Source organism: Capricornis sumatraensis, chromosome 5 (genome assembly GCF_032405125.1).
Source record: "Capricornis sumatraensis isolate serow.1 chromosome 5, serow.2, whole genome shotgun sequence".
Taxonomy (NCBI): Eukaryota; Metazoa; Chordata; class Mammalia; order Artiodactyla; family Bovidae; genus Capricornis; species Capricornis sumatraensis.
The window spans coordinates 55,730,262-55,755,055 of NC_091073.1; the positions used below are offsets into that span (position 1 = coordinate 55,730,262).

At 36.2% G+C, this 24,794-nt stretch overlaps 1 protein-coding gene across 1 annotated transcript in view; it reads right to left on the bottom strand.

The window, feature by feature from the left end:
* Positions 1-24,794, bottom strand: part of CFTR (CF transmembrane conductance regulator) — a 181,023-nt gene that overhangs the window by 92,852 nt on the left and 63,377 nt on the right. Inside the window, exons 11-12 of the mRNA XM_068972401.1 lie at positions 22,805-22,984; positions 17,666-17,857 (exon numbers count right to left, since the gene is read on the bottom strand). Coding sequence (XP_068828502.1) covers positions 17,666-17,857; positions 22,805-22,984 — 372 coding nt within the window. The remainder of the gene's footprint in view (positions 1-17,665; positions 17,858-22,804; positions 22,985-24,794) is intronic.

Consider the following 24,794-nt stretch of genomic DNA (forward strand, 5'->3'; position numbering starts at 1 on the left):
GCAAAACTTAAAAAATTGGGGCCTGGGCTAAATTTAGCTTAAGAGGAGAGATCTTCAAATGTATTTTAAAAAGATCTAATCTGATATGAAATATAAAGGTGTTGTTTGTTGTTTTAGCAAACTGAAGTTGTTTTAAGTATTAGATAAGACTTTATCCTCTAGCACTACTTTCCTCAATAATATTTTAATGGTATATAAAATATCTTCATTTATTAGTATATCTAAACAGAAGTTATTACAACCGCTATTTAAAATATTCATTATAATGACTGGAGTATAGACATACACATACATTTGAATATACACACAAACACATACAGATTGCATTTTACACATCTGTATATATGTGCATATACATGTACATATATGTGCACATATAATACATATGTGACTGTGTGTGGCATGCATACAAATATGCAGGTGTTTATTCAGCTTGATCTCTATCATCCACTATTATGGTGCTAAGAAAAGAGAAGTCTGCAATAAGGAAAAGAGGATTATTATTTTATGAATTAGATTACTATTTCTCTTATCAAAAAAAAAGTTAAAAATATGTGAAAGATAATGGAGTCCTTAACAAACAAGTTGTCTCACTTTCCAAAGGTTTATCCTCTTCAGTCCTGTTGATATAACATGAAAGCAGACTGACCGAGAAGGCTCATTGTATCCCATGACCCTAAAATACAGAAAAGTCTAATTTTTTCTCACTTGATAGGGGACAGCTGGACCAAAGAACACTCTAAACAATTCAAGTTCATTCAATCCAACTGATCATGTCACACCCCTGTTTAAAACATCACAAAACAAACAAACAAAAACATATACTGGATCCTTCAAAAGATGGCATACAAAACTTTTCCCAGCTCACTTCTTCATCCTCACCTCCCAGCACTCTTCCAAATACATCTTGACCCCTAACCACACTGAAGTTTTATTGTGCTCCAAATTAACCGTATCTTTCACCAATTGCACCTTCTGGTCCCTCTATCTGGATAACTTTCCTCTGCTTCTTAATCTGGCAAATTCCTTTAAGGTCAATAAAAATTTAATATCCTCCATAAAGTCTTCCATTACGTTAAAAGGCATGTTCCTATGGGTTTTAAGAGCTGTTTATGTTCCTATGTAAGAGCTTTCATCTCTTTTCTTATTGTCTGTTTACATTATCTTTATCCTCAAAGACTGTGAGCTTCTCAAGGACAAAGGCAGAGTTATAATTTGTTCTATGCTTTGGGAGCCAGGACAGGTTTAAGATATTATAGGCATATGTTCCAAACAGTGAGTAAAGTGTTTTAGGCAACTTAGAGATAGTTAAGATTAATCCTCTGCCTTCAGGAGCTTACAATCTGCAGCCTACCAGGGACAACTTAATGAAAAACCTGGATTTTGAGTTAAGATGTGGCTCCATGCCTGAGAACTTAGTGTCTTCCTCATCCAACTTTACCAAGTCTGCCCCCAACTTACCTCTCTGGCCAGGTTGACAAACTGTAATAAGACACCAGAACACATTCATTAACTCTCAACCCTGAATATTCATTGGAAGGACTGCTACTGAAGCTCCAACACTTTGGCCATCTGATGTAAAAAGCCAACTCAATGGAAAAGACCCTGATGCTGGGAAAGACTGAAGACAAAGGGAGAAGGGGACGACAGAGGATGAGATGGTTAGATAGCATCACCAACTCAATGAACACGAACTTGAGCAAACTCCAGGAGATGGTGCAGGACATAAGAACTTGGCGTGCTACAGTCCATGTGGTTACAAACATTCAGGCATGACTTAGCACCTGAACAATGACAATAAATACTGTCATTTAAAAAGTAGATTGTGATGTGAGATTAAACAGATAGATGAATGGAACAGAATAAATATTTCACAAACAAACATGTAGATCAGAACCTAGCATAAAAGTGTTAGAATGATAATTTATAGGGAAAGGAGAAACTGCTCAAAAAATGATCCTGGGACAAATGGATCTCTCTATGGAAGATAAAATTAGACCCCTAGCTCACAACAAATACAAAAATCAATTCCAGCAGTTTTTAGCCCTAGATGTAAAAAATGAAGCTAAAAATACTAAGACTATATAAAATATATATTTTTATCATTTGTGCTAGAATATCTTAAAGAAAAGATAAAGAACAAACTATAAAGAAATGCACAGATACAATTTGTTAGATGAAAATCAAAAGTCTATTTAACAAAAGATCTTAGAGCAAAATATACATTGCATCACCTCCCTTCCATAAAGGATAGTAATGCAATGTATTTAACTGTCTTAGTCCAGTCCTTCCAAGCTGAGGATACCAAGAAACTATTAAACATGATATTATCTTATCATGGGAAATACTTGTATAAAAGAAAATAGGAAGGGAGGCAAGGAAGGCTGGGAGAGCTGTCAGACCTCAATGCAGTTTCAACTCCCAAGTGAAGGAGAAAAGGACAGAAGATTGAATAGAAAGACACTAAAACACTGCACAATCTAAGCAAAGTTTGACAGAGTCATCTAGAAGTCTCTGAGCCAAAATCTGTAAATAAATAAGTCCCATGTCTTTCAGACACAAGATCTGCTTCAGTATCCATGCCATACTTGATCAATAATGGAAAGCAGCCTGTGGAAGGAGTAGTCTCAAAACAAACTCTGAAAATGAATGATTCAACTCACAGCGATGGACCCTCATTCAATTACATTCCCTACAACAGTGGTATACACCACAACAGTGGTGCATAAGGCACATCTCTCAGCTACCACAAACTTAGCAAAACAATTGACACAGGATATGAAGTCAAACAGCTAACAAATATAACCTCACAAGCAGTCAGGGAATTGCAAATCAGAACAGTAAAGAAATACGGGGACTTCCCTGGTGGCACAGTGGATAAGAATCTGCCTGCCAATGCAGGGAACACAGATCCAATCCCTGGTCCGGGAAGATTCCATATACCACGCAGCAACTAAAGCTCATGCACCACAACTGCTGAGCCCACGCACCACAGCTACTGAAGCCTGAATGCTTTAAGGCCTGCAAGTCACAACCAATGAGCCCCATAAAGCAACTACTGACACCACATGCCCTGGAGTCAGCAATCGGCAGCTACTGAGCCCACGTGCCACAGCTACTGAAGCCCATGTGCCTAGAGCCTGTGCTCTGCAATAAGAGAAGCCACTCCAATGAGAAGCCCATGTACCCCCAACTAGAACATAGCTCCCAATCTCCCCAACTAGAGGAAGCCTCCATGCAGTAACGAAGACCCAGTACAGTCAAAAGTACATAAAAGTGGAAAAAAGAAATACGACTTTTTACAACTTAGAATGGTAAAACTTCAAGCCTCTGTTAGTAAGAAGCGTTTTCAAAGACTGAGGAAATAGGAACACTCATAAATGGCTAGTGGTAGTATAAACCAGAACAGCTGCTTTAAAGTGCAATTTGGCAGTATCTAGTGATATTGCAAAGCAGAGACATTACTTTGCCAACAAAGGTCCATCTAGTCAAAGCTATGGTTTTTCCAGTAGTCATGTATGGATATGAGAGTTGGAATATAAAGAAAGCTGAGTGCCAAAGAACTGATGCTTTTGAACTTTGGTGTTGGAAAAGCCTCTTGAGAGTCACTTGGACTGCAGTCCTGAATATTCATTGGAAGGACTGATGCTGAAGCCGAAACTCCAATACTGTGGCCACCTGATGCAAAGAACTGACTCATTGGAAAAGACCCTGATGCTGGGAAAGATTGAAGGCAAGAGGAGAAGGGGACGAAAGAAGATGAGATGGTTGGATGGCATCACTGACTCGATGGACATGAGTCTGAGTAAGATCCAGGAGTTGGTGATGGACAGAAAAGCCTGGTGTGCTGCAGTCCATGGGGTTGCAAAGAGTCAGACATGACTGAGCAACTGAACTGGCTGAGGAAAATATTAGAACAACCTAAATGCATGTCAATAACAGGGTGAATAAATAAAATGTTACACATAAGCACCATATAGCAAATGAAAAGAATGAAATAGAATTTCTACATCTAAGTAGTAAAGCTAGACCTCAAAAAGGTAATAGGAGCAAAGAAAGCAAGTTGAAGAATGATGTGTACAAATTATACTATTTACACAAATTTTGAAGCCACAAAAAACTATTAAGTATCATTTATAGATAAATATATATATAGTGTTAATTCATTTAAATGGATTGGAAGGGTATGTATCACATTTGTAATAATGACTACTTGAAGCTTGGGGTGTATGAAGAATGATGTTGAGGATTTAGTGAAATGTTCTTAAAATTCTTCCAGAGCTCTAACAATAAAGAAAACAGGGATATTGTCAAATGGATGTTTCCAAATCTAGAACAGAAGCTAGTGATACAGATGACATTGTAAAACATGAAACTAAAGATTCCTGCATCTGAAAAAGATTTGATGTTCTGAGCCAACACATTTGACTTTCTTTTCTGGAATGAAATCGTTTTTGAAGAAAAATGCATCAATGTGGATAATTTAATAAGTATCTCAAAGTTTATAATTAATAGAAAGCTGTTCAGATTGAAACAAAATAGTAGGGGTAGACTGAAGAGAATTGTGAATAAGCCTAGTACTTTAAGATCAAATACATTAATAACATCAATATCCTGCTAATGTGAGTACTTATTCTGATTAATTTATTGTTCATTTGTAGAGTTCTTTATTAGTATTTAGCTTCTATTTGATTTAACATAAAACACTTTGTTTTGAATACACTGTTAAACATTTATCTTTGCTGATTACTAAAGGCACTCCAATCTGGTGCTATATTTATCTTAAGGGTGTTGGTTTTCAGCCTTGGTGCTATTATGAGTTTAAAAAGCAGTACAGAGCATGAGCTGCTCAGAGAAGCTTTGAACTCAGAGACAAACGATTTCTCTTTACCTGCAACTTCTCTGGAGTTCTCTTGGAGTTACCCATAAAAACTGTTGGAGGAAATCATTGATTGGAATTAAAGTACAGGGCTGGGCTTCCCAGGTAGCTAGAATGGTAAAGAATCTGCCTGCAATGCAGGAGACCAGGGTTCGATCCCTGGGTTGGGAAGATCTCCTGGAGAAGGGCATGGCAACCCACTACAGTATTCTTGCCTGGAGAATCCCATGAACCAGAGGAACCTGGTGGGCTACAGTCCATGGGGTCGCAAAGAGTCAGACACAACTGAGCACCCACATACACACACAAGCTAGAGGACATGATATGATTTCTTATACAAAAATTAATTATTGAGATTTTTTAACCTAAGTCAAAATAAATCAAATATAAACTTTTAAAAAGTGTGATCAATTAGTTTTCTCGTTAAAGGAGACCTTGAAAAATATTTCTTTGTAACCACCCTACACTGCCATTTTAATAAATTTCTCAGCAGTTTACCTAAAAATAAAATCAAATATCTGGATCATTGGTTTTCAAAGTTATTTATTTTGACCAATTATTTTCAGAATTATTTCAGATCAATTATTTCAGAATCACCTAGGGAGCTTGTAAAAACTGCTGCACCTATTCTTACTCAGAAGAAACAGACCAGAGTGCAGGAATCTGCATTTTAACCTGTGATTTTTATGCCTGCTTGAACCTGTTCTTTTGGCTAACTTCCTTTACAGCATGCTGGTCAGAAAAGCAAATGTCAACTTCAAAGGATTCTGTGCACATAATATATTAAGTCTGTTTGAGATTGTAAAGCACTTGAAAATACTTCAATAAAGAGTACCAGAGAGGGTCAAAGTAATATTATAATAAAAGTCCAATAAAGATTAACTTATTTTATTATTTAGAAGTACATAACATACCCCATGTTATAGACATACTTTTTACACAAATGTGTACCACTTTATTTTTTTTAGTGCATCTAAATTTCATCACCTGATATTATTCAACTGAGCCAGACAAATCAGAAGCTATTAAAAGAGGAACTGCTAATACAAAGCTCATTAACTCCGTCTTGAACATATCAGAGAAACAGTAGAGGGTATTATATTGAGAGAGAAAGAACTTTTAAAAAAGGGTGGAGTGTTACATTAACTGGCCCTGTGTAATTATGCAATATTTGCTGAGTACATTCGAGCTTCCTGTGACTTTGTAGATAGGAAAATACCATAAACCTTGTTTTATACCTGTATTATCACTCTTCAGAACAACCTTGACAATACAGCTGCTTGTGGTAAGAAGCTTGGGTTGAGAGAACATGAACTTTAGAAGCAATGCTATTTAATAAGGAATGTTTGTAACCATCAATCTTTAGACAGTTAAGGCCATTGTTATTAATATTTAATTGGCCACCTCATGCGAAGAGTTGACTCACTGGAAAAGACCCTGATGCTGGGAGGGATTAGGGGCAGGAGGAGAAGGGGACGACAGAGGATGAGATGGCTGGGTGGCATCGCTGACTCGATGGACGTGAGTCTGAGTGAACTCCGGGAGTTGGTGATGGACAGGGAGGCCTGGAGTGCTGCAATTCATGGGGTCGCAAGGAGTCGGACACGACTGAGTGACTGAACTGAACTGAATTATTAAGCACTTGCATTGTGCTTTATGTACAAGGACACTAGACAAAGAGGAGGAAGGAGAAGAAGTATTGGAGGAACAGAGAAAGGGGAAGGGAAAGGAGAGGAAGAGAATTTGAGAAAGCCCAAGAGCACACTGTAAAGAGAAAAAGAATGAACTAACCATTTTTGCACATAGCTGCTGTAAACGTGCATGTAGCTCTGCATGGTATGTATCAACAGAAGGAAGTTAACTTCTCCAGCAGGAAATGTACACGGACAAATTCATAAAGTAAAAATTGGAGTTCTGTTTATTAGGAATGATAGCCTGTTGGCCCAAGTCAAACTTGATTACAAATAACTGTGCATACAAATATTGGCTAGAGATTAGTCCTTATCAGAAAGCGTAGGCAGTGAGAACTTTTTATCAACTTGAAAAATAAAAGCTCTTCTTTCACTGGGCTTTGGTACTAAGTCATAGCAGAAAACTGAAATAAACTGAAATTCCAATATATTTGTTATTGGACCCAACATAAGTACAAAAAGCACTATCATAATAGATGTTACAGTCTTTGTCACCAGTATTAAACTATTGTTTAATACTCAGATATATATATATATATATATATAAACACATACATGGTTTTATACATGAACTTGAAAGTATATACATAATTCTGTTAATATCTCTATGCCTTTTGATGTTTATTTCTGTATGTGTGTAGGCCTATATTTGTATTTGAAAACTAATAATGTAAGCATTTTTACAGGAAGACCTTTGAAATGCAGGGCTTTAAGGTACTTCAGGGTAAGTGTTTCCAAGGAATTAAAGTTAGAAGAGATACTTGAGACAAATAATTTTATTTATTGTATTCTAGCTCTACATTAGACTCATTTAACTACAGATTTCTGAACTCCAGATTTCAGATTCTCTGGAATGATCCTTGACAACCTATTTTTGAAAAGCTCTCTACATGATTTTGATTCAGCCGGTCTAAGAATTGGCATTTAAGAATCTACTCATTCCTTAACTATCCCTTCTAGGTCTACGCACTCAAGATGCTGGGACAAATCCAATCTGTGAAAAGTAGTCATTTCTTAGAACTTCACTGGCACATGACTGTGCTGCCTTGCAGTTGATCCTGCTCTGGAGTTCCTCACAGGTCTCTAGAAACTAGGACTCCTCAGGAGCTGAGCTTGCCTACTACCTCGCCCATCACCTCTGGAGAAATCCCATGAAAATCCTTACTGTTTCTACAGGTGACATTGGAGACCCAGCTGTTCAACTTGCCCTGATCAGGCTTCCTCCCCTGAGCTGACTGCCCACCTACCTGGCCACCTACCATATTTTAAATTTGAGGTCATGAGGCATGAAGAAAAGATTCTGCCCCAAGGCAAGAAGAAACAAGTTTACTTGGGAGATGAAAAAAGTTTTCCTGACCTTTAAATTTCAAGTGGGTTTTTTTTATGTTCTTTCTCAAGCCTTTATCAAGTGTAGTAGAAAAGCTTTTGTATACACATATATAAATAATATAATGTATATTTTAGAAAACTTACAAATTTTTGCCTAACTAAAAAACTTATGACATTTTGATTCCACTTGCTTGACTTAATATGAATAGAACGCTAGATTCTATTTAGAAATCTAGAATCTAGAATGCTAGATTTCTATTTAAAAAAGAAGATATGCATCAGGCAACAAGGGTTTACTGTATAGCACAGTGAACTATAGTCAATATTTTATAATAATTTACAAAGGAAAATAATCTCAAAAATAATATATGTGTACATGTATAACTGAATCACCTTGCTGTGCCCTTGAAAAACTGTGTCAACTATACTTCAATAATACATATGTATATATATTAAGGAAAAAATTTAAAATACATTTCAAGTGTGTTAGTATAGGTGATTTTCCCAAGATCCGGGAGTACAGATTTTAGGAATATGGTAGCTTGATATGTCATTTATAGGAAAACAAGTCATAACCTCCTCTTTCACAAAGGCAGCCTTACAATCTCAATGGTTTAATAATACTGTTACAATCATAGTGAGATTAACCAGTCTGAAGTTCTAATTCAAAATCTGCAGTGTTCAATGCAGAAGGCATTAGTGTCTATCAGTTTCTAATACACAATCCTAATCAAGCATAGCAAAAAAGGTAAGTCAGAAGATCTGGATTCTCTCACTGGTCCCATCAATTATGAGACATATGATCTCCAATAAGTCTCTTCAATTTTCACTTCTTACACTTTAAAATGTGAATAACAATATTTCATAAATGTCTAACCACATCTCCATTATCTCCCTCCAGTTTGTGTGTTACATTGGATACATCTTCCTAAAACAGTTTTTTTTATGGCACTCCCACCAGTGAGGGAAGTCACCTGGAAGATACCGTGGACCACCTGCTCCCCACCCAGGGTTCCTACCTGTGCTCCCACTAAGCACCACGTTTCGCAGAATCCTTTGCAGTTGAAGTGTTGCGTGAGAATTGGATTGCCCCAGGTATATGTAATATGAAAGTCAAGTGTGGAGGACTCTGCCTTTCTGCCTTTTTTAGCTATTTGGTTTAATCGCTGGCAAGTGCAGAGACAGAAATCATGATCTGACTGTTTTCTCCCAGTTCAGCTCTCACCATATACCCCTTCTTTTCCAGACTCTACCCTTGCTGCACTGCCTAGAGTTCCCCTCAAAATGCACTGTTTTTGCTCGACTCCAGCCCATTTCACCCTATACCCCAGCCACGCCAAACTGACTCTAGGTACAAAGGTTCAACAAACGTTCTCTGCTGGCTCCAGGTCTTGTACATTCTGTCCTCTTTCTGGAATGTTCTCCTGTTCTTCATTCAGATGATTCTTACTCACCCATCATCTCTCACTTTAGCTGTCACTTCATTCAAGGAAATCTCATCTACTCATCTAAGACCAGATAAAGCGCTGCTTCCATATACCACATGAGAATCTTACATTAACCAATATCCTAGAACTTAACAAACTGCACTGGCTTTACTTGCTTATCTTCATCAGAATGAAAGACCCTTGAGGACAGGGATTGCTCCTATTCACCAATAATCCCCAGTTTGATGCCCTTTGTTCAATGATTGCACTCACAGATATTTACTACGCAAGTGAATGTGTGTGTGTGTGTGTGTGTGTGTGTATGTGTATATAATTTCTCCCCCCAAATACTGTAAAAGTCAAAAACTCATAACAAACAGGATCCTTGTTATACTTGCAGGCAGTATTCAGAGTGCCTAATATATACTGTGTCCACAGTGGAAACTCAATAAATATTTATTGAGATCAAATTTTTAATTTATGAAATTTGAATCATGAATACTTAAACCTTCTAAATAAAAATTAGGTATTACAGATTCGGTCTCAAATATGTTCTTGATAATACAATTGCCGTTTCAAAGGTTATTTTTGTCTAGAGAATACTTACACTCAATTTTTAGAAAAACTAAGTTTCCCTTCCTGGAAAGGCCTTTATGAATATTATTACCAAGTTCTAAGTTTATAGTAAAGTCTAAAGTTCTCTTAAATATAAGTGTAAAATCTTCTCTCAATCTTGTCTAATTAGTCATTGCAACAAAACAGAAAACTCTAAGGGTGTGGGGTCCAGAATACTAATTCTTCAAGAGGATGAAACATCAGGCTTATCTATAAGATATAGCATGGCTTTGACCTTTGGAAAACTTAGCTAATTTTTTTTTTTAATATGAAAGCCTGGCTTAACTTTCTGAATTTCATTATCTATTCATGAGCTAGCTTGATCCCACACAGTTATAATTAAATTTTTATACTACTGTTCTGTGGATTTGCCCACCTCTTAGGAAGAAGGGCAGTCTTCAGGTTATTCTGGATTTACAGATGTCAGAACTGTCATTTAAGTTAATAATTAGTTCCAGAATCGTAATCTTAATTCCTAAAAGTTAGTTCATACTTTTAGAATTTAGCACGGGCTCATCTCGATTGCAAGCTCTACAGAAAGCTGTCACTAGAAAACTAGAAAGTGACAATTCAAAGGACCAATGTGTGCAAAACACTCAGCACAGCACTACTGACTTGTGCCCTCCCAATGGATGTTAGCTAGTATTTATTTTTTAAGTTCCAGGGTTCAAATGATGTGAAATAACAGTCAGTTCAAGAAACACTATGGTGTTCCTGCTTGGTCCTGGTTCCATAGTATTATAAAATAAAGGTATTTGCTTCATATTACAATAAGTAAATGGCAGTGCTTTCAAACTTAATTACCTATTAGTAGAAAATGACAGGTGGTTCAAGGTACAGTCACTTAGTGTGGTTTATTCTGGTTTAGGGAACATAGTTCAGTGTGTTTCAAATATCTGTTTTCAATGTTTATTATATCTTGGCTACTACTGAATGCAAATGTTAATTTGTATGGTATCTTTTTATTTACACATCTCCCAAGTGAACATTCCTGAATTCTCCTACAATTGTGGATTGACCACCCAAAAGTTAAGCCTCTGTTTAATGCAGGTTAGTTTTGGCCAGATCTGAAGATCCGGGGGTCAAATTCAAATTTAATTAGTCTTGTGGTATCTGTAAGATGGAATTTATTTTCCAGAAGAGTTAACTCATTTCTTTGCTTACTTCCCTCCCAAGTTTTTCATATTTCTTGCCAATTTCCCTCCCAAGTTTTTTTTTCCTCTTAATAACTTCTTGCCAACTTCCCTCCCATTTTTTTTCTTCTAGTGCCTTAAACATGAAGACTGTGTAGTAGAAGGGAAAACACAAACAGATTTTACATCTTAAACTTACATAGTAAATACTTTTTATTACAATGTGTATGTAATGGCTGTCTTGACAAATATTTACCTAATGAAGACCATTTTGTGGTTGCAAAATGATTGCAACAACTTTGTGGAAACCAATTAGATATACTAAACCTCTGATCTCTTCTCATACCCCCACCCCACCTTGCGCCACACACAATATATAGCCAATTACTGCTCCAAACCAGGTACTTTTACATGAGAGTGAGTCACTAAATAAAGATGGTCCAATTAGTTGGTATCCAAATGCTGGCCTGCCTAGAATCTGTTGCTATAGAATAAGGTATTGGAGAACTGCAAATGGTTGGTATTCTGGAAATTTAAAAAGGTAAGAAGAATAGTGAGATATCACTCTTACAGTATGAAATACGACTAAACTCTCCTTAATGGATAAGTAAGTTAACGTGGGGCCAATTACATTAATTCCTCTTTCTGAGCTAGCAAAATCTTCTGTGCTGGTTACAGAAGTTACAAATATATAGGAGGATTTTAAGGGAAGTTTGATACATGGAAAGAAAGCAATGGGAGGATAAGTCAATGGACACAAGGATACACAATGGTATTTTAAAAGAACTATTACTTTGTCTAAAAATCCTTTTACTATAATTAAGATTCGAAGTATGGCATATAAGCAAGACTTGGAGAGGTTCCTGAAAGAGGAGATCTCAGGGTAAAGAATCTGAGCAGAACTTGCTCACTCGTGTCTGCTCGTTACAACTTTTCTATCAGCATAGCCCTGTCTCCATGCCCTTCTCTGTGATAAAGTCTTCATGCAACTCCACTGACTGAATATTTTCAACCACAGACTGAAATCAGAAAACTATGTGAACTATGCTGTGCGTGCTTCTTCCTATCCAAGAAAATTTACACATACCTGCCTAATCCTATGACACCAAGCATCATTACACACGCAAGTACTTTGTGGGTATTAAAGCTGAGAAGAAACACAAAAATGAGGAAGAAAACATTCCGCCTCATCTCCAGTTCCAAATCTAGATGTGGTACATTAAGAAACAGAACAGCTTTGGCAGTCAAAGTGAAAACATATTGGATCATGTATGTTTGTATTTGCAGATGGGGCTACAGACAGTACACAGAGGAAGTCATTAGCTGATTCCAGCTGCTAACCCTCAAGGACTCTGTAGGTATTTTGTGTTCCTGTGCTCAAAATTCCTCCTTGCTTAAAAATATAAAACCTTCAATTTTGGAGATTCTCACTGGCCTTTTTCAAAGGTGTGAATACTTGCTTAACAATAACAAAACTTGGAAACTCTGAAGTCACTGAAAATAGGAAAAAATTTTCATTTTGACTGTGAGGATAGTCTAGCACTTTTAATTATTTTTATTTGTCCCTCACAGCAACAACTTGCTCTTGTATAATCATCTCCTCAAACTCTGAGACTGAGAAGCTCAGAAAAGAACATTTTCTGAGTAAAATTCTTGCAACTGACATGCCTACTTCAAAACTTATCTCTGAAACAGTCAACCAATAAGAACTTATCCTTATGCCTATCAATGTGCTTGGTGTAGTATCCCAAAATAAAATTTTTAGAATCACCAATATCAAGAAATTTACCATGTAGTTGGATAGATAACAACATACAGGAAACATTCAGGAGGAGACAGTCATATACTAATGTACTCACAGTACTCACTGCATTTGTCAGCTTAAAGTACAGGAATTTAGGAGATGCTGGATGTTTTTGCCTAGCATAAGACAACTAGGAAGATCTAAATCAGTTGCAAAAGCCAGCAGAACAGTAAGGAGCTGGGACTCGGGGACTATCGAGAATAAAAAGCTGTTTCATTTGATATTTTAAAGCAAAGAGGATGAAGAATGAATTAAATGGTGGTCACCATTGTTACTAAAGCTGATCTAGTGGTGTCCCCCACTGGTACTCTGTTAGCAAGACCAGTGGTCCCTCTGCTTGATCAGATATCTCAGTTCTATGTAAGTGATCTCCACACCCTTCCTTTCTAAACCCATGGCATTTCTACCTGTCCTTCTTTCCAGTTCCTGTTATAGAAGAAATCCTTAATCCTAAACCAACTACTCTTCTCTCTTAATTTCTTGAGGAAAAAAAAAAATTCACTCTTTCTCAGAGGCTCATTTTTCCTGATGCCGTTTGTAAGGATGCAAAGAGATCCCTATCTTCTCACAATTCCTCGGCTACTTTTATCTCTTCTTGTCCCTCGTTGACATTAGCTGGATTATTGATATAGCTTCCTATTAGTCTTCCCCCTTCTAGTCAGAATAACAAACAGTACTACAACTACTACTATTAATAATAATCACTGATTTATTTAGTGCTTTCTATGTGCTAGAAGAATCCACGAAACTGTACAAATTAGGTAATAATATCTTCATATTGCAGAGGATAAAACTCAGTATATAGCAAGGTTAAGTAACATTCATCAGCAACCCACCCTGATAGATTTCAAAATCTCTTTTCCTTCTGCTACCCCAAAAAAGTTCGAATCATATCCACCTTAATTCTGCTTCACATTTCATAGTCAAAGAGATATATCTAAATTGCAAAGCTGATTACATCACTCCCCTGATTAAACCTCTCCAAGACCAAATTCCTGAGACTTGTACACAAGCTCCCAAGACATGGCCTTCCAGTTTCATTCCTCCCTACTCACTGTCCCCCAGTTACACCCTCATTCTGTCAAAATGCTTGTGGTTCCCTACACTAACCAAATGGTTTCATGTCTGGTATTTTTGCTCATAGTTTTCTCTGTCCAGAATATCTTTTCCATTATTCTTAATGGAAATGGAAATTTTCAATTTTCCATTAACATTTCCTTAATTCCTTCTACTTATCCTTCAAAGTGTTTGTTTTTAGAGAAAGCCTCCCTGAACTGAAAGCCCTCAACTGGGCTTCTGTAGTGCTGAGAGAGCTTCTATCCCAACACTTGCTATATTATACTGAAATGGTCTCTTGGCGTATGTTTTTCACCAATCAGCCTATAAGCTCTTTGAGTGAAAGAATAATCAAGTTTTCATTCTGCACCTACCCAGCCTCCACCACAGTGAACAGAGTCTGGTAATCACAGAAGTCATGCTGTGAGATCCGAAAGGGAAAGAGAAACTGGAATCACCTCCCAATCCCATGGCCATTTCTGGAGCATGGAACCAATGGGCCAATGCTCCAAACCTTCAGGATTGTATGCCAACTGTTTTCTTCCAGAGAATACTCCAACTTCTGTTACTTTGGTCATGCAGACCAACTATAGAGGACCACTTTTAAAGTTTTCTCTCAGAACTACTTTTGTCAACATCAAAATTCATACTGATGACTTTTTTCATGATTCTGATTCATGGTTCTATTCAATTATGCCAAAACCCACCTTATTTCCACAGCACTCACTAACAAGAACTGGCTTCGAGACACATGCCTTGTGTCATGCTCTCTAGCAGTATCTTCTACCTCCCAAGGAAACAGAAATTAGCTTCAGTTCACTGAGTGGCAAATATGCACCAAATGCTGTGTTAGGCATTTTCTATTTATCTCATTTAATTTTCTCAACAATCCATTGACTATCACTCATCAATCTTCACTTCTCATATACCTAGCCTTCTCTCTATTTTACTGGCAACTCCAATGTTCTTAATAAAAAAAAATTCCTCCAACACCATAAGTGCCATTCTTGTCACCATTAGAATTCCACAGGGAATCATTCCATCAAAGAATGGCCTTCTGCCCCCTCTGAAGGTTATTTCATCATTAGCAGACCCAGATTTCTCTTTTTACTCCTTTAGAAATGCCTCTTTTTCTCCCTGTTTGAGTAACCTTACATTCTTTATTGATATCTTTTCCTATTGGCCCATGAACTTCCAAAGTATATATATTTTGTTCTATTCATATTTTCATAAAATGTCTCAATAAATGTTTTCAAAATTAATACTCCCTACTTTCTTCTAGTTTAAAAGCTTAATTAGGCACAGAAAATTATGTTATATGATTACATTTATGTGAAATATCTAGAATAGGAATATTTTAGAGACAAAAGTTTGCTTACAATTATGTAGGGGGGTTAGGGATGAGAGAATGTAAATTGATTGCTAACCGAGGTTTCTTTTAGAGGAATTGAAAATGTGATGGTTATACAACCTTGAGCATATGAAAATAAAAACTACAATGAATTATACACTTTAAAAATAATTTTAAGACTAGTCATGGAATCAGAAAAAAATAAAATGATTTTACTCTTACCCTGTTTCTCTCATTATTTTAACAGTTTTATCACGATACAATTCACATACTATACAACCATTCATTAAAAGACAGGTCACTTTATTATGCACTCTTTAGAAAACAGACCACACCCTATTCACCCTGGCATTCTCAGAACCTAGCACAGTATTCAGAAGATAGTAAATGTTCATTCTATGAATTAGGTACCTATACCTCTGAATTTACTACTACTAATAGAGCTATGCCATGCATGCCTGCATGCATGCATGCTAAGTCACTTCAGTCATGTCTGACTCTGTTTGGGCTATAGCCTCCCAGATTCCTCAGTCCAGGCAAGATCACTGGAGTGGGTTGCCATACCCTCCTCCAGGGGATCTTCCTGACCCAGGGATCAAAACTACATCTGTTATGTCTCCTGCATTGGCAGGTGGGTTCTTCTTACCACTAGTGATACCTGAAAAGCCTATAGTTTCACCATATTTAAATTAAATATACTTTTATAGGTTTACTTGGGGGAATCAGGACAGCATTTATAAAACTATTTCTATGAGAAAAGATATATTTAAAAGCAATAAATAAATAAAGGCACCAGAAACTTTCCAACACCTTTGCACTAATAAACAAACAGAGCTCATGCTTTATCTTGCAGGACGCTGAGTATCACTCCTACGGCTTAGCCCCTCATAGACAAATACCTATGTTCTCTAGAAATACGCAGAATTTTTTTATAACAGATTTAATGAGTGTTCTAACCTCCAGGTTGTGAAATACTATTCTTGGAAGAAGAGCTTTTGAGGAATGAAGAATATTTTCTTCAAGGTAAATCAAATATTTTTCAGAATAGCTTTTATTTTCATTATGCTTTCAAAGTACATGAAAATAAGAAAAAGAAGCCTTTAAAAGCTACTGTTGAATGAGTCTGTATAAAGAGTCATTTGTTCAAGCATGTAGCTCTCTTTTGTAAGGACTGTAGTTTCTATCTAATCTACAATCAGCCTCCCCTCCCCCCATTTTCCATACACTGTATTTTAAGCTTCATTTTATTCCCAGTGCAATTTTTTTCATAGAAGTTGATTTAAAGAGATCTACTAGTATCAAATGCCATCTATCAAGGGGAGTGATTTTGAATCAAGATCAGTATTCAGGCAATACCACTGACAAACCTCATAATGTGGTATTTTCTCTGCTGATAAAACTCATGATGATACTTTCCCTACCATTAACATCATAATGACACTTTCCCTACCATTAAGATCCAGGGGATCTTCCCAACCCAGGGATCAAACCCAAGTCTCCTACAGTGCAGGCAGATTCTTTACTGTCTGAGCTACCAGGGTGAAAAGTAAAAGTAAAAGTTGCTCGGTCCTGTCCAACTTTTGTGACCCCATGGACTATCATGGAATTCTCCAGGCCAGAATACTGGAGTGGGTAGCCTATCCCTTCTCCAGGGGATCTTCCTGACCCAGGAATCAAACCAGGGTCTCCTGAATTGCAGGTGGATTCTTTACCAACTGAGCCATCAGGGTGTCAACCCTTTATCATACAATTTATATGCTGAATAGTACAAGATCCATATATTGGCTTTATTTGGAATACTTTCTGTATTTCTAGATGATGAAGTCAGTCCTCAATATTGTTATGAAGTGATTCATCATAATTTTGCCACTGTTTCAGTGGATTACAGACACTAAAGGTTATATAGTTACATGTCCAAGGTCAAAGGATGAGATATAATCACAACTTTATCTTAGATTCCCTATTGGCAGGTCAATGTTTGTTTGTTTAGGCTATGGTGTTATTAAAATAATTAAAATTCTCTTACATAATTCTGAAGTACCTTTAAAAAATGCATCCTATACAAATGCCCATTGAGGGCATTTGTCTCACTAATAAGTGAACAAAATTCTTGCCCTTTCTTAGAGTTTTTACGTAACCAAACCAGCCCACCATTTAAAAAATGAAGTGTATATTAAATTCATTAAAAAATGAATTGTATCTTTATGTTTCTGCAGGCTTCTTATAGCAGGGGTCATATATTTTATCAATTACTCACAGTAGTTTACTCATAGTGGAAATGTGATTAATATATGTAGACTTATTAAAACATTAAATATATAATTTAGGTAGTTTGAAGGTTCCATATGCATAACCAGAAGTTTTTCACATAGTTACTTACCTCTTCTAGTTGGCATGCTTTGATGACACTCCTATATCTATATTCATCATAGGAAACACCAAAGATGATATTATCTTTAATGGTTCCAGGCATGATCCAGGAATACTGAGAGCAGAATGAAATTCTTCCACTGTGCTTAATTTTACCCTCTGAAGGTTCCAATTCTCCCATAATCATCATGAGAAGTGAAGTCTGGAGATAAAACCAGTGTTATTAAGTCAAATCATTTGATCAAATCATTCTCAGAATGCAGGTGCCACCAACTGTCATCCTAAGCATAGGTACCCTAATTTTTAAAGATTCTGTGTTAATTGATTCAATTCAAAATTTATGAAGCACTTCCTATTTTGGGTATGCTGCTATGCACAAAAGATACAAAGGGAGACAAGAGACAATTATAACAGAATGTGATAAATGCTACACTAGAGGCTCACAGAGATGGGGTGCTGAGTTCAGGTTGTTGGGATGGGGCTGGAAGAGGTCAGGGAAAGATGAGTTAATAACTGACATTTATGGAGTGCTCATTTGTTTTCTCACATGCCTTGTTCAGTCTAATTCTGTTGTACCTTTCTTGGAAACACGTGCAGAATCTGACTGCTACTTCCATTACTATCCAAATTAAGCTAATATCATCTCTCGCCAGAATAAATAGAATAGCTTTCTAACTCCGTGCTCCACCCTTGTCTTCCTGCAGTCTATTCTCAAAGTGGCCCTGTCAAAATGTAAGTCAGATCATGTTACTTTTCTGCTAAAGCCCTCCAATGGCTTCTCAGAAAAAAAGCCCTTTATGAGACTCGCAGGGCCCTTATGTAATGGTCTCGCCCCCTTATTTCTCTGACAGCTCTACTCTCCATGGCTCACTCTGAGCCAACCCCATTGACCTCCCTGCTGCTCTGTGAACCAGATGGACGGTCCCATTTCAAGGGTTTGCTCCACCCCCTACCTGGAAGACTCTTCCCCAGATGACCATATGACCTAACCTCTCGCCTCCTTCAGATCTTTTCTCAAATGTTACCTTTCAATGAGGCCTCCACTGCTTAAAATTGCACCCCTATCATCAATCTTTCTTTCTGTTTTATCTTCAAAACTTCTATTATCATATGACATTATATATATATACATATATATATAAACATTTTACTCAATAATATAATGACATTATTGTTTGTTGATTAGTCATGTCCGACTCTTTGCAGCATTATACACTGTAATATACATTATTAAATAAGGGCTCAATAACTTTAAAAAGTAAACTACTGGTACATAAACAGACAAATCAATGGACTAGAATTAAAGCTACAAAAGTAGGTCTAAATGCATAAAAGAACTAGTATCTGATAAAGATGGCACCTAAAATGAGTGGAGAAAAATAGATTATTCAGTATATGTTGTGGGACAACTGAACAGCCATGTGGAGGGCAGACAAAAAACTAGCCGTATGCCACACCCAACACATGATGAATTTCAAATAGGTCAGAGAATAAGTACAAAAATAAGACTGTAAGAATTCTTAAAGAAAACACTGAAGGATGTCCAAAAAAAAAGAAAAACAACTACCACTGTGTAAGAAATCTTTTCTATATCAATCAAAATCCAGAAGTCATAAAATAAAAAAAAATAAATCACATTATAAAGAAAAAAAAAGACTTGGGCACAGAAAACAAAAGGAAAAAACGTCAAACTGAAGTAAATGTTTGCAAGTTATGTGACACAAATGAATAATTTACCTCTTGAGTGATATTAAAGTCAAAAAAGAAAAATAATAATGACTCACTAGAAAACAGTACAAACTATACAGATATTTCACCAAAAATTAAAATAGAGGTGACCTTTAAACATATGATAGTTTTTACTTTATTCCTAATAAGAGAAATGCAAATTAAAAAAACACTGACATATGACTTTACCCAACAAGACTGGAAAAAATTCAAATGTTAGATAACATATGCTGGGGATGCTGTGGGGAAATAAACCTACAATCTACATGGACTGTAACACACATGCACAAATTGATGCAGCCTTCAGGAAAGAAAGTTTGACAGATATACAGAAACACTAGTAGATGTGCTAAATGACATATATGCAATATTATTCATAGTGTCATTCTTCATATTAGCAAAATACTGGCAATAACCCAACTGTCAATCAATAGGTGATTCATTACATTACAAACATCCATCCAAACAATGAAATACCATGTGTAGAAGTATATACATTCAAAAAACTAACAAGAGTATCTGCCTGAATTGGGAGAAAGAATGGTGAAAAGTGGAAAATAAGCAGAGGAGAAAGAGAAGTGAGAGAAAATTTTTCAAATTTTTATGCATTTAAAATTTTAATTTTAACAAATAGTAATACCACCTAAAATATATTAGGAAGAAAGAAGGATGAAGAGATAGGCACTTTTGTGATACCTTATTTCAGTAAATTTTAAAATTCTTATTGTATATGGAAAATATCCAAAATTCCTTCAGTTCAGGTGCTCAGTCGTGTCTGACTCTTTGAGACCCCATGGACTGCAGCACACCAGGCTTCCCTGTCCATCGTCAAATTCCTTACTTCTACATATAATTTTTCTGTATAATTGAAACTGTAAGTATTATTTTCATATAGAGCAGATTTTTAAACCCCAACAATGGAATGGATCTGATTACATATAAATATATACACACATATTACATGTATATATATATACACACATACATATATGTATACACAACATATATATATATATGTATGCACAATATACAGGTTTGGATCTATATAAGGTTGGATCTATATCAAACACAAAGGTTAAATATATATTTAACAGTATTTATCTATATAAACATATAAATATATAATATTTATCAATATTTTGGTTTTTGAGAGATGCAAAGTTAAACTGAATTAATATATATAAAATGCCAAATACTGATAAGACCCTGGTTTGTTCCCTGGGTCAGGAACATCCCCTGAAGTAGGAAATGGCAACCTGTTCCAATTGTCTTGCTGAAAAATTCCACGGACAGAGGAGCCTGGTGGGCTACAGTCCATGGGGGTCACAAAAGAGTCGGACATGACTAAGTATGCATACACATACATATGTATACTGACTGAATAACATGCCATTATATAACTATACCAAAATTTACCTAATCAATCCCCCATTATTAGATATTTAGGAGTTCTCCCAATTTGCGGCTATTGAAACAACATGATGAATATCTTTATATAAAAATCTCTGCAAACATACTAGGGTAAGTCATACAAATAGAATTGTTAATTGGTTATTTTTAAGGCTTTTAATACACAAATTACCAAACTGAGTGGTTCAGTATTTATCTTGAAATGTGAGTATTTGCAATTATTCTACCTTATATTTTAGCTAGATCTGTTATCTAATAAGAGTATAAAATGCTCCATTCTTACTGCAATGAAAGGACATCCTCCTAGACTTAGTTGCCAAGCTCTATTTCTCAGAGGGGTTTAATTATTCCTAAGGAACAACTGCCTCCATCTGACTCTGTCTTCATATCTACTTCTCAGAAGATGTAACTCCAGCCAGCAATGATCTGCTCATCAATTCTTAACAGAGTTGCCTGAAATTTAATTGCTGGTTAAGTCCCATAATTTGTAATTCCAAAGCTGTTTGTTTACACCTTTCAAAGAAGTAATTTTAAACAAATAAAATTAATTTTTAAAAATTCAGTGAAACACAATTATTATCTTCTCATAAGCAATCATTCTCGGTCGAGTCATCTGTGATCTGTTTATTAGCAAATCCTATGGTATCATTTTCTTTTAATAGTGAAAATATCTAGTTATATAAGAAAGAGAAGGGAAAAGTAGCACTTTAAGAAGAAATACATTTTTTCGAAGAAGAAAACGCACTATAGCTGCTTTATTGAAAGGGCTATTTCACATGTGGGAAAACACATACAGAGAGAGAAAAAAGCAAATTGTATATTGCTACAATTATGAACACCAAATTCAATGACTAGAAATTTTCTATAGTATTTTGTTTCCCAAGTCTCAGACTAAATTCTTTAAAATGTGATTCTTCCTTAAGTAGACATTAATAAATAACTATTTTTCAGGGGTATTTCATTTCTGTTTATATTTACATTTTTATCTTAACAGTGGCACTGCTCCTTCCTTCCTTCTTCCTTTTCTTTCATCAAAGTATTCTGAAGAGTTTTAATAGGACACTAAACTTTTTTTTGATGGACAGGGAGGCCTAGCATGCTGCAATTTATGGGGTCGCAAAGGCAATTTATGGGGTTGCAAAGAGTCAGACACAACTGAGCGACTGAACTGAACCTTTTTTAATTTTCCTAGAAAGTATTGTAGCTAAAATTATAGTCAAGTGGGAATAAGAACCTCCTTTCAATAGACTTCCAAAGCAAATATCTATTATCCTTAAGTAGTCTATTTCAAAGCCAAGAGACCCTTGTTTATCTCTGATTCTATTCCTTCATGCCCTTTGAATGTATTTCCCAGATAAAGAGAACAAATGTTTATCATTATCTGAACAATAGCTCAAATCATTCAATACTAACATAAAGTCTTCTCCTGACAATGAAATTTGACCCTTTAGTTTTTTAACCTCTTAATTTTTGTCAGATGTATCTCCAAATATCCATGGTTTATAATTAAATGAGGTAGGGTGGAAGGCTGATCAGCACAGAATAAACACTCCTATGTATTGCCATCAAACAACTATCCCACTCAATAATTTTCCCTCATAATAAATCATACGCAAGCCTGAGTCCATTCTCCAAAAAAATTTTGTGTCAACAAAATGGGGATCTTTTGCCCATGTGGTTACTAAAGTGAAATGTAAGCCATGACTTTCCTGGACCAGCTCTGAGAAAATGTCTTTTCCACAGATTGGCAAAAATGGATGCTTTACTTGTTCAACAAAGTTATTAAATGCTCACCATGTACGTGCATGACACTGTACTGAGTGATGCCCAAAATATAAATATATAAAAGAAAAAGTTACTGAAGATATCAGAAAGAAATGAAAGGCTAGAGGATGCTATCAGTGGAATAATTATACACAGTATCCAAATATTCTCCTTTTACAAACTAGAAGAAGAAAGGAGAAAAGCATGTCAGGTTAACATCTTCATGGTGAGGTATAAAACAGACTACCTTGCCTGCTCCCGTAGATCCAGCAACTGCCAACAACTGTCCTCTTTCTATCTTGAAACTGATATCTTTCAGGACAGGAGTACCGAGAAGTAAGTTACTGAAGAAGAGGCTGGTATCACCATTAGAAATTTTTCTATCATTATTATTTTCTTTTGCTTTCTCAAATAATTTACTAAATCCCTGTAAAAAAGAAAAAAACACAGTAAATAAGAAGGTATGTTTCTCAGATATTTTCAGTGTGTGTGTGCAGGTGCAGTTGTGTCCGATTCTTTACAACCCAGTAGACTCCAGCCTGTCAGGCTCCTCTGTACATATAATTTTTCCAGGCAAGAATACTGCAGCAGGCTGCCATGTCCTTCTCCAGGAGATCTTCCTGCCCGGGGATCGAACCTGCATCCCTTGTGTCTTCTACATTGGCAGGCAGGTTCTTTACCAGCTGAGCCACCAGGGAAGCCCAATATTTTCAATAGCTATTTACATTATGTATTATTAGTTTGAAAAGTACATGGCACATGGTCCATACTTTATAGCACACAAGTTACATGATTTCTAGAGCACATGATCCAAAATATTTCAAAATTATAATTTCAATTGCTGATTGTTGCTCACCATCAAATTTAATTAAAGATATCTAGCTATATATACAAAGGTATCTATCTCCTCTCCCATAGGCTGAACACATACACGTAATCATTCAATCTTCAGCAGAGTAACAATATATGAGGTAGACTTTATAAACTCTTTCATTGAAAGTTGTAGACTTTGACTCAGAGAAGTTAAGTAACTGAAGTCATTTAAGTAGTAGGCCTGAGTGGAATTACAACCCAAATCTTCTAACTCTATCACGCTGGCACCTTGCTCTAAGAAGCTCAAAGTATTTTAGTAGGTATTACTAAGCATAAATGTGATGATACTACCATTTGATTTGAATGAATTCCATTTTTGCAGAAGTGCTGGGAGAAGGAGTTCTTTTCTGAAAGCTCCCTGCTTCTGGACTGCCCTCTGGGATGCGTTAGAGTGTGTGCATGCGCTTAGTCACTCAGTCGTGTCCAACCCGTTTGTGACACCATGGACCGCAGCCCACCAGGCTCCTCTGTCCATGGGATTCACCAGGCAAGAATACTGCACTGGGTAGTCATTACCTTCTCCAGGGGATCTTCCCAACCCAAGGATCAAACCCAGGTCTCCTGCATTGCAGGCAGATTCTTTACCATCTGAGCAGTGTTCAAATCACAGTTAATAGCACTGCAGGTGATCAGGAGGAAGGTAATAGTTCACAGAGTTTTAAGAGAATGCATTTTCACAACCTCAACATCCCGAAGTACTCCTTCCTAAAGTTAATCATCTGAGAATTTGCTTGCTCTTTGTCACTTCTCTTTCCTAATTTCTGCTTCTCCCCTCAGAGAAGAGGCAGCCTTCTCACTAGTCCTAAGTTTAGCTAGGCTGCCCTTTCCAGAGTGTAAAAAGCTCCATGAAATGAACATGGGGACCATAAGAGAATGATTTTCTCCTGAGAGGGGATCCCATAAAAGCAAAGCCAGAAATACTGAAGGAGGTAACATCGTGTTTCACCAGGTTTCAAAGTGATGGCATCTATGTGTCCTGTCATCTCAGAATCAGACTTAAGAGATGAATTGAAGGACAAGTTATTTTAATTAACTTATTATTTATCTAATTTTAGTAATTTAATAAATTAATACAAATTATTATCTGCATTTTAAAGTTACATTTTCCTGATATAAAGCAAGTAATATTTATCTGATTGACTTAGCAATGAGACCTGACTATAAATTCATTTATTTGCCATGAAATTGAAAGTACTGAAATGGCAGCTCCCAAGTTTTGACAAAAATCCATTTAACATATGAAGACACTATACAATAGACATTCTTTACCACCACTTAAACCTATGTTGAAAATTCATAAGTCAACTTAAAATGTATCAAAGGTATACAGATTTTCAGTACTATCAAAACTTTAGGGCATACAT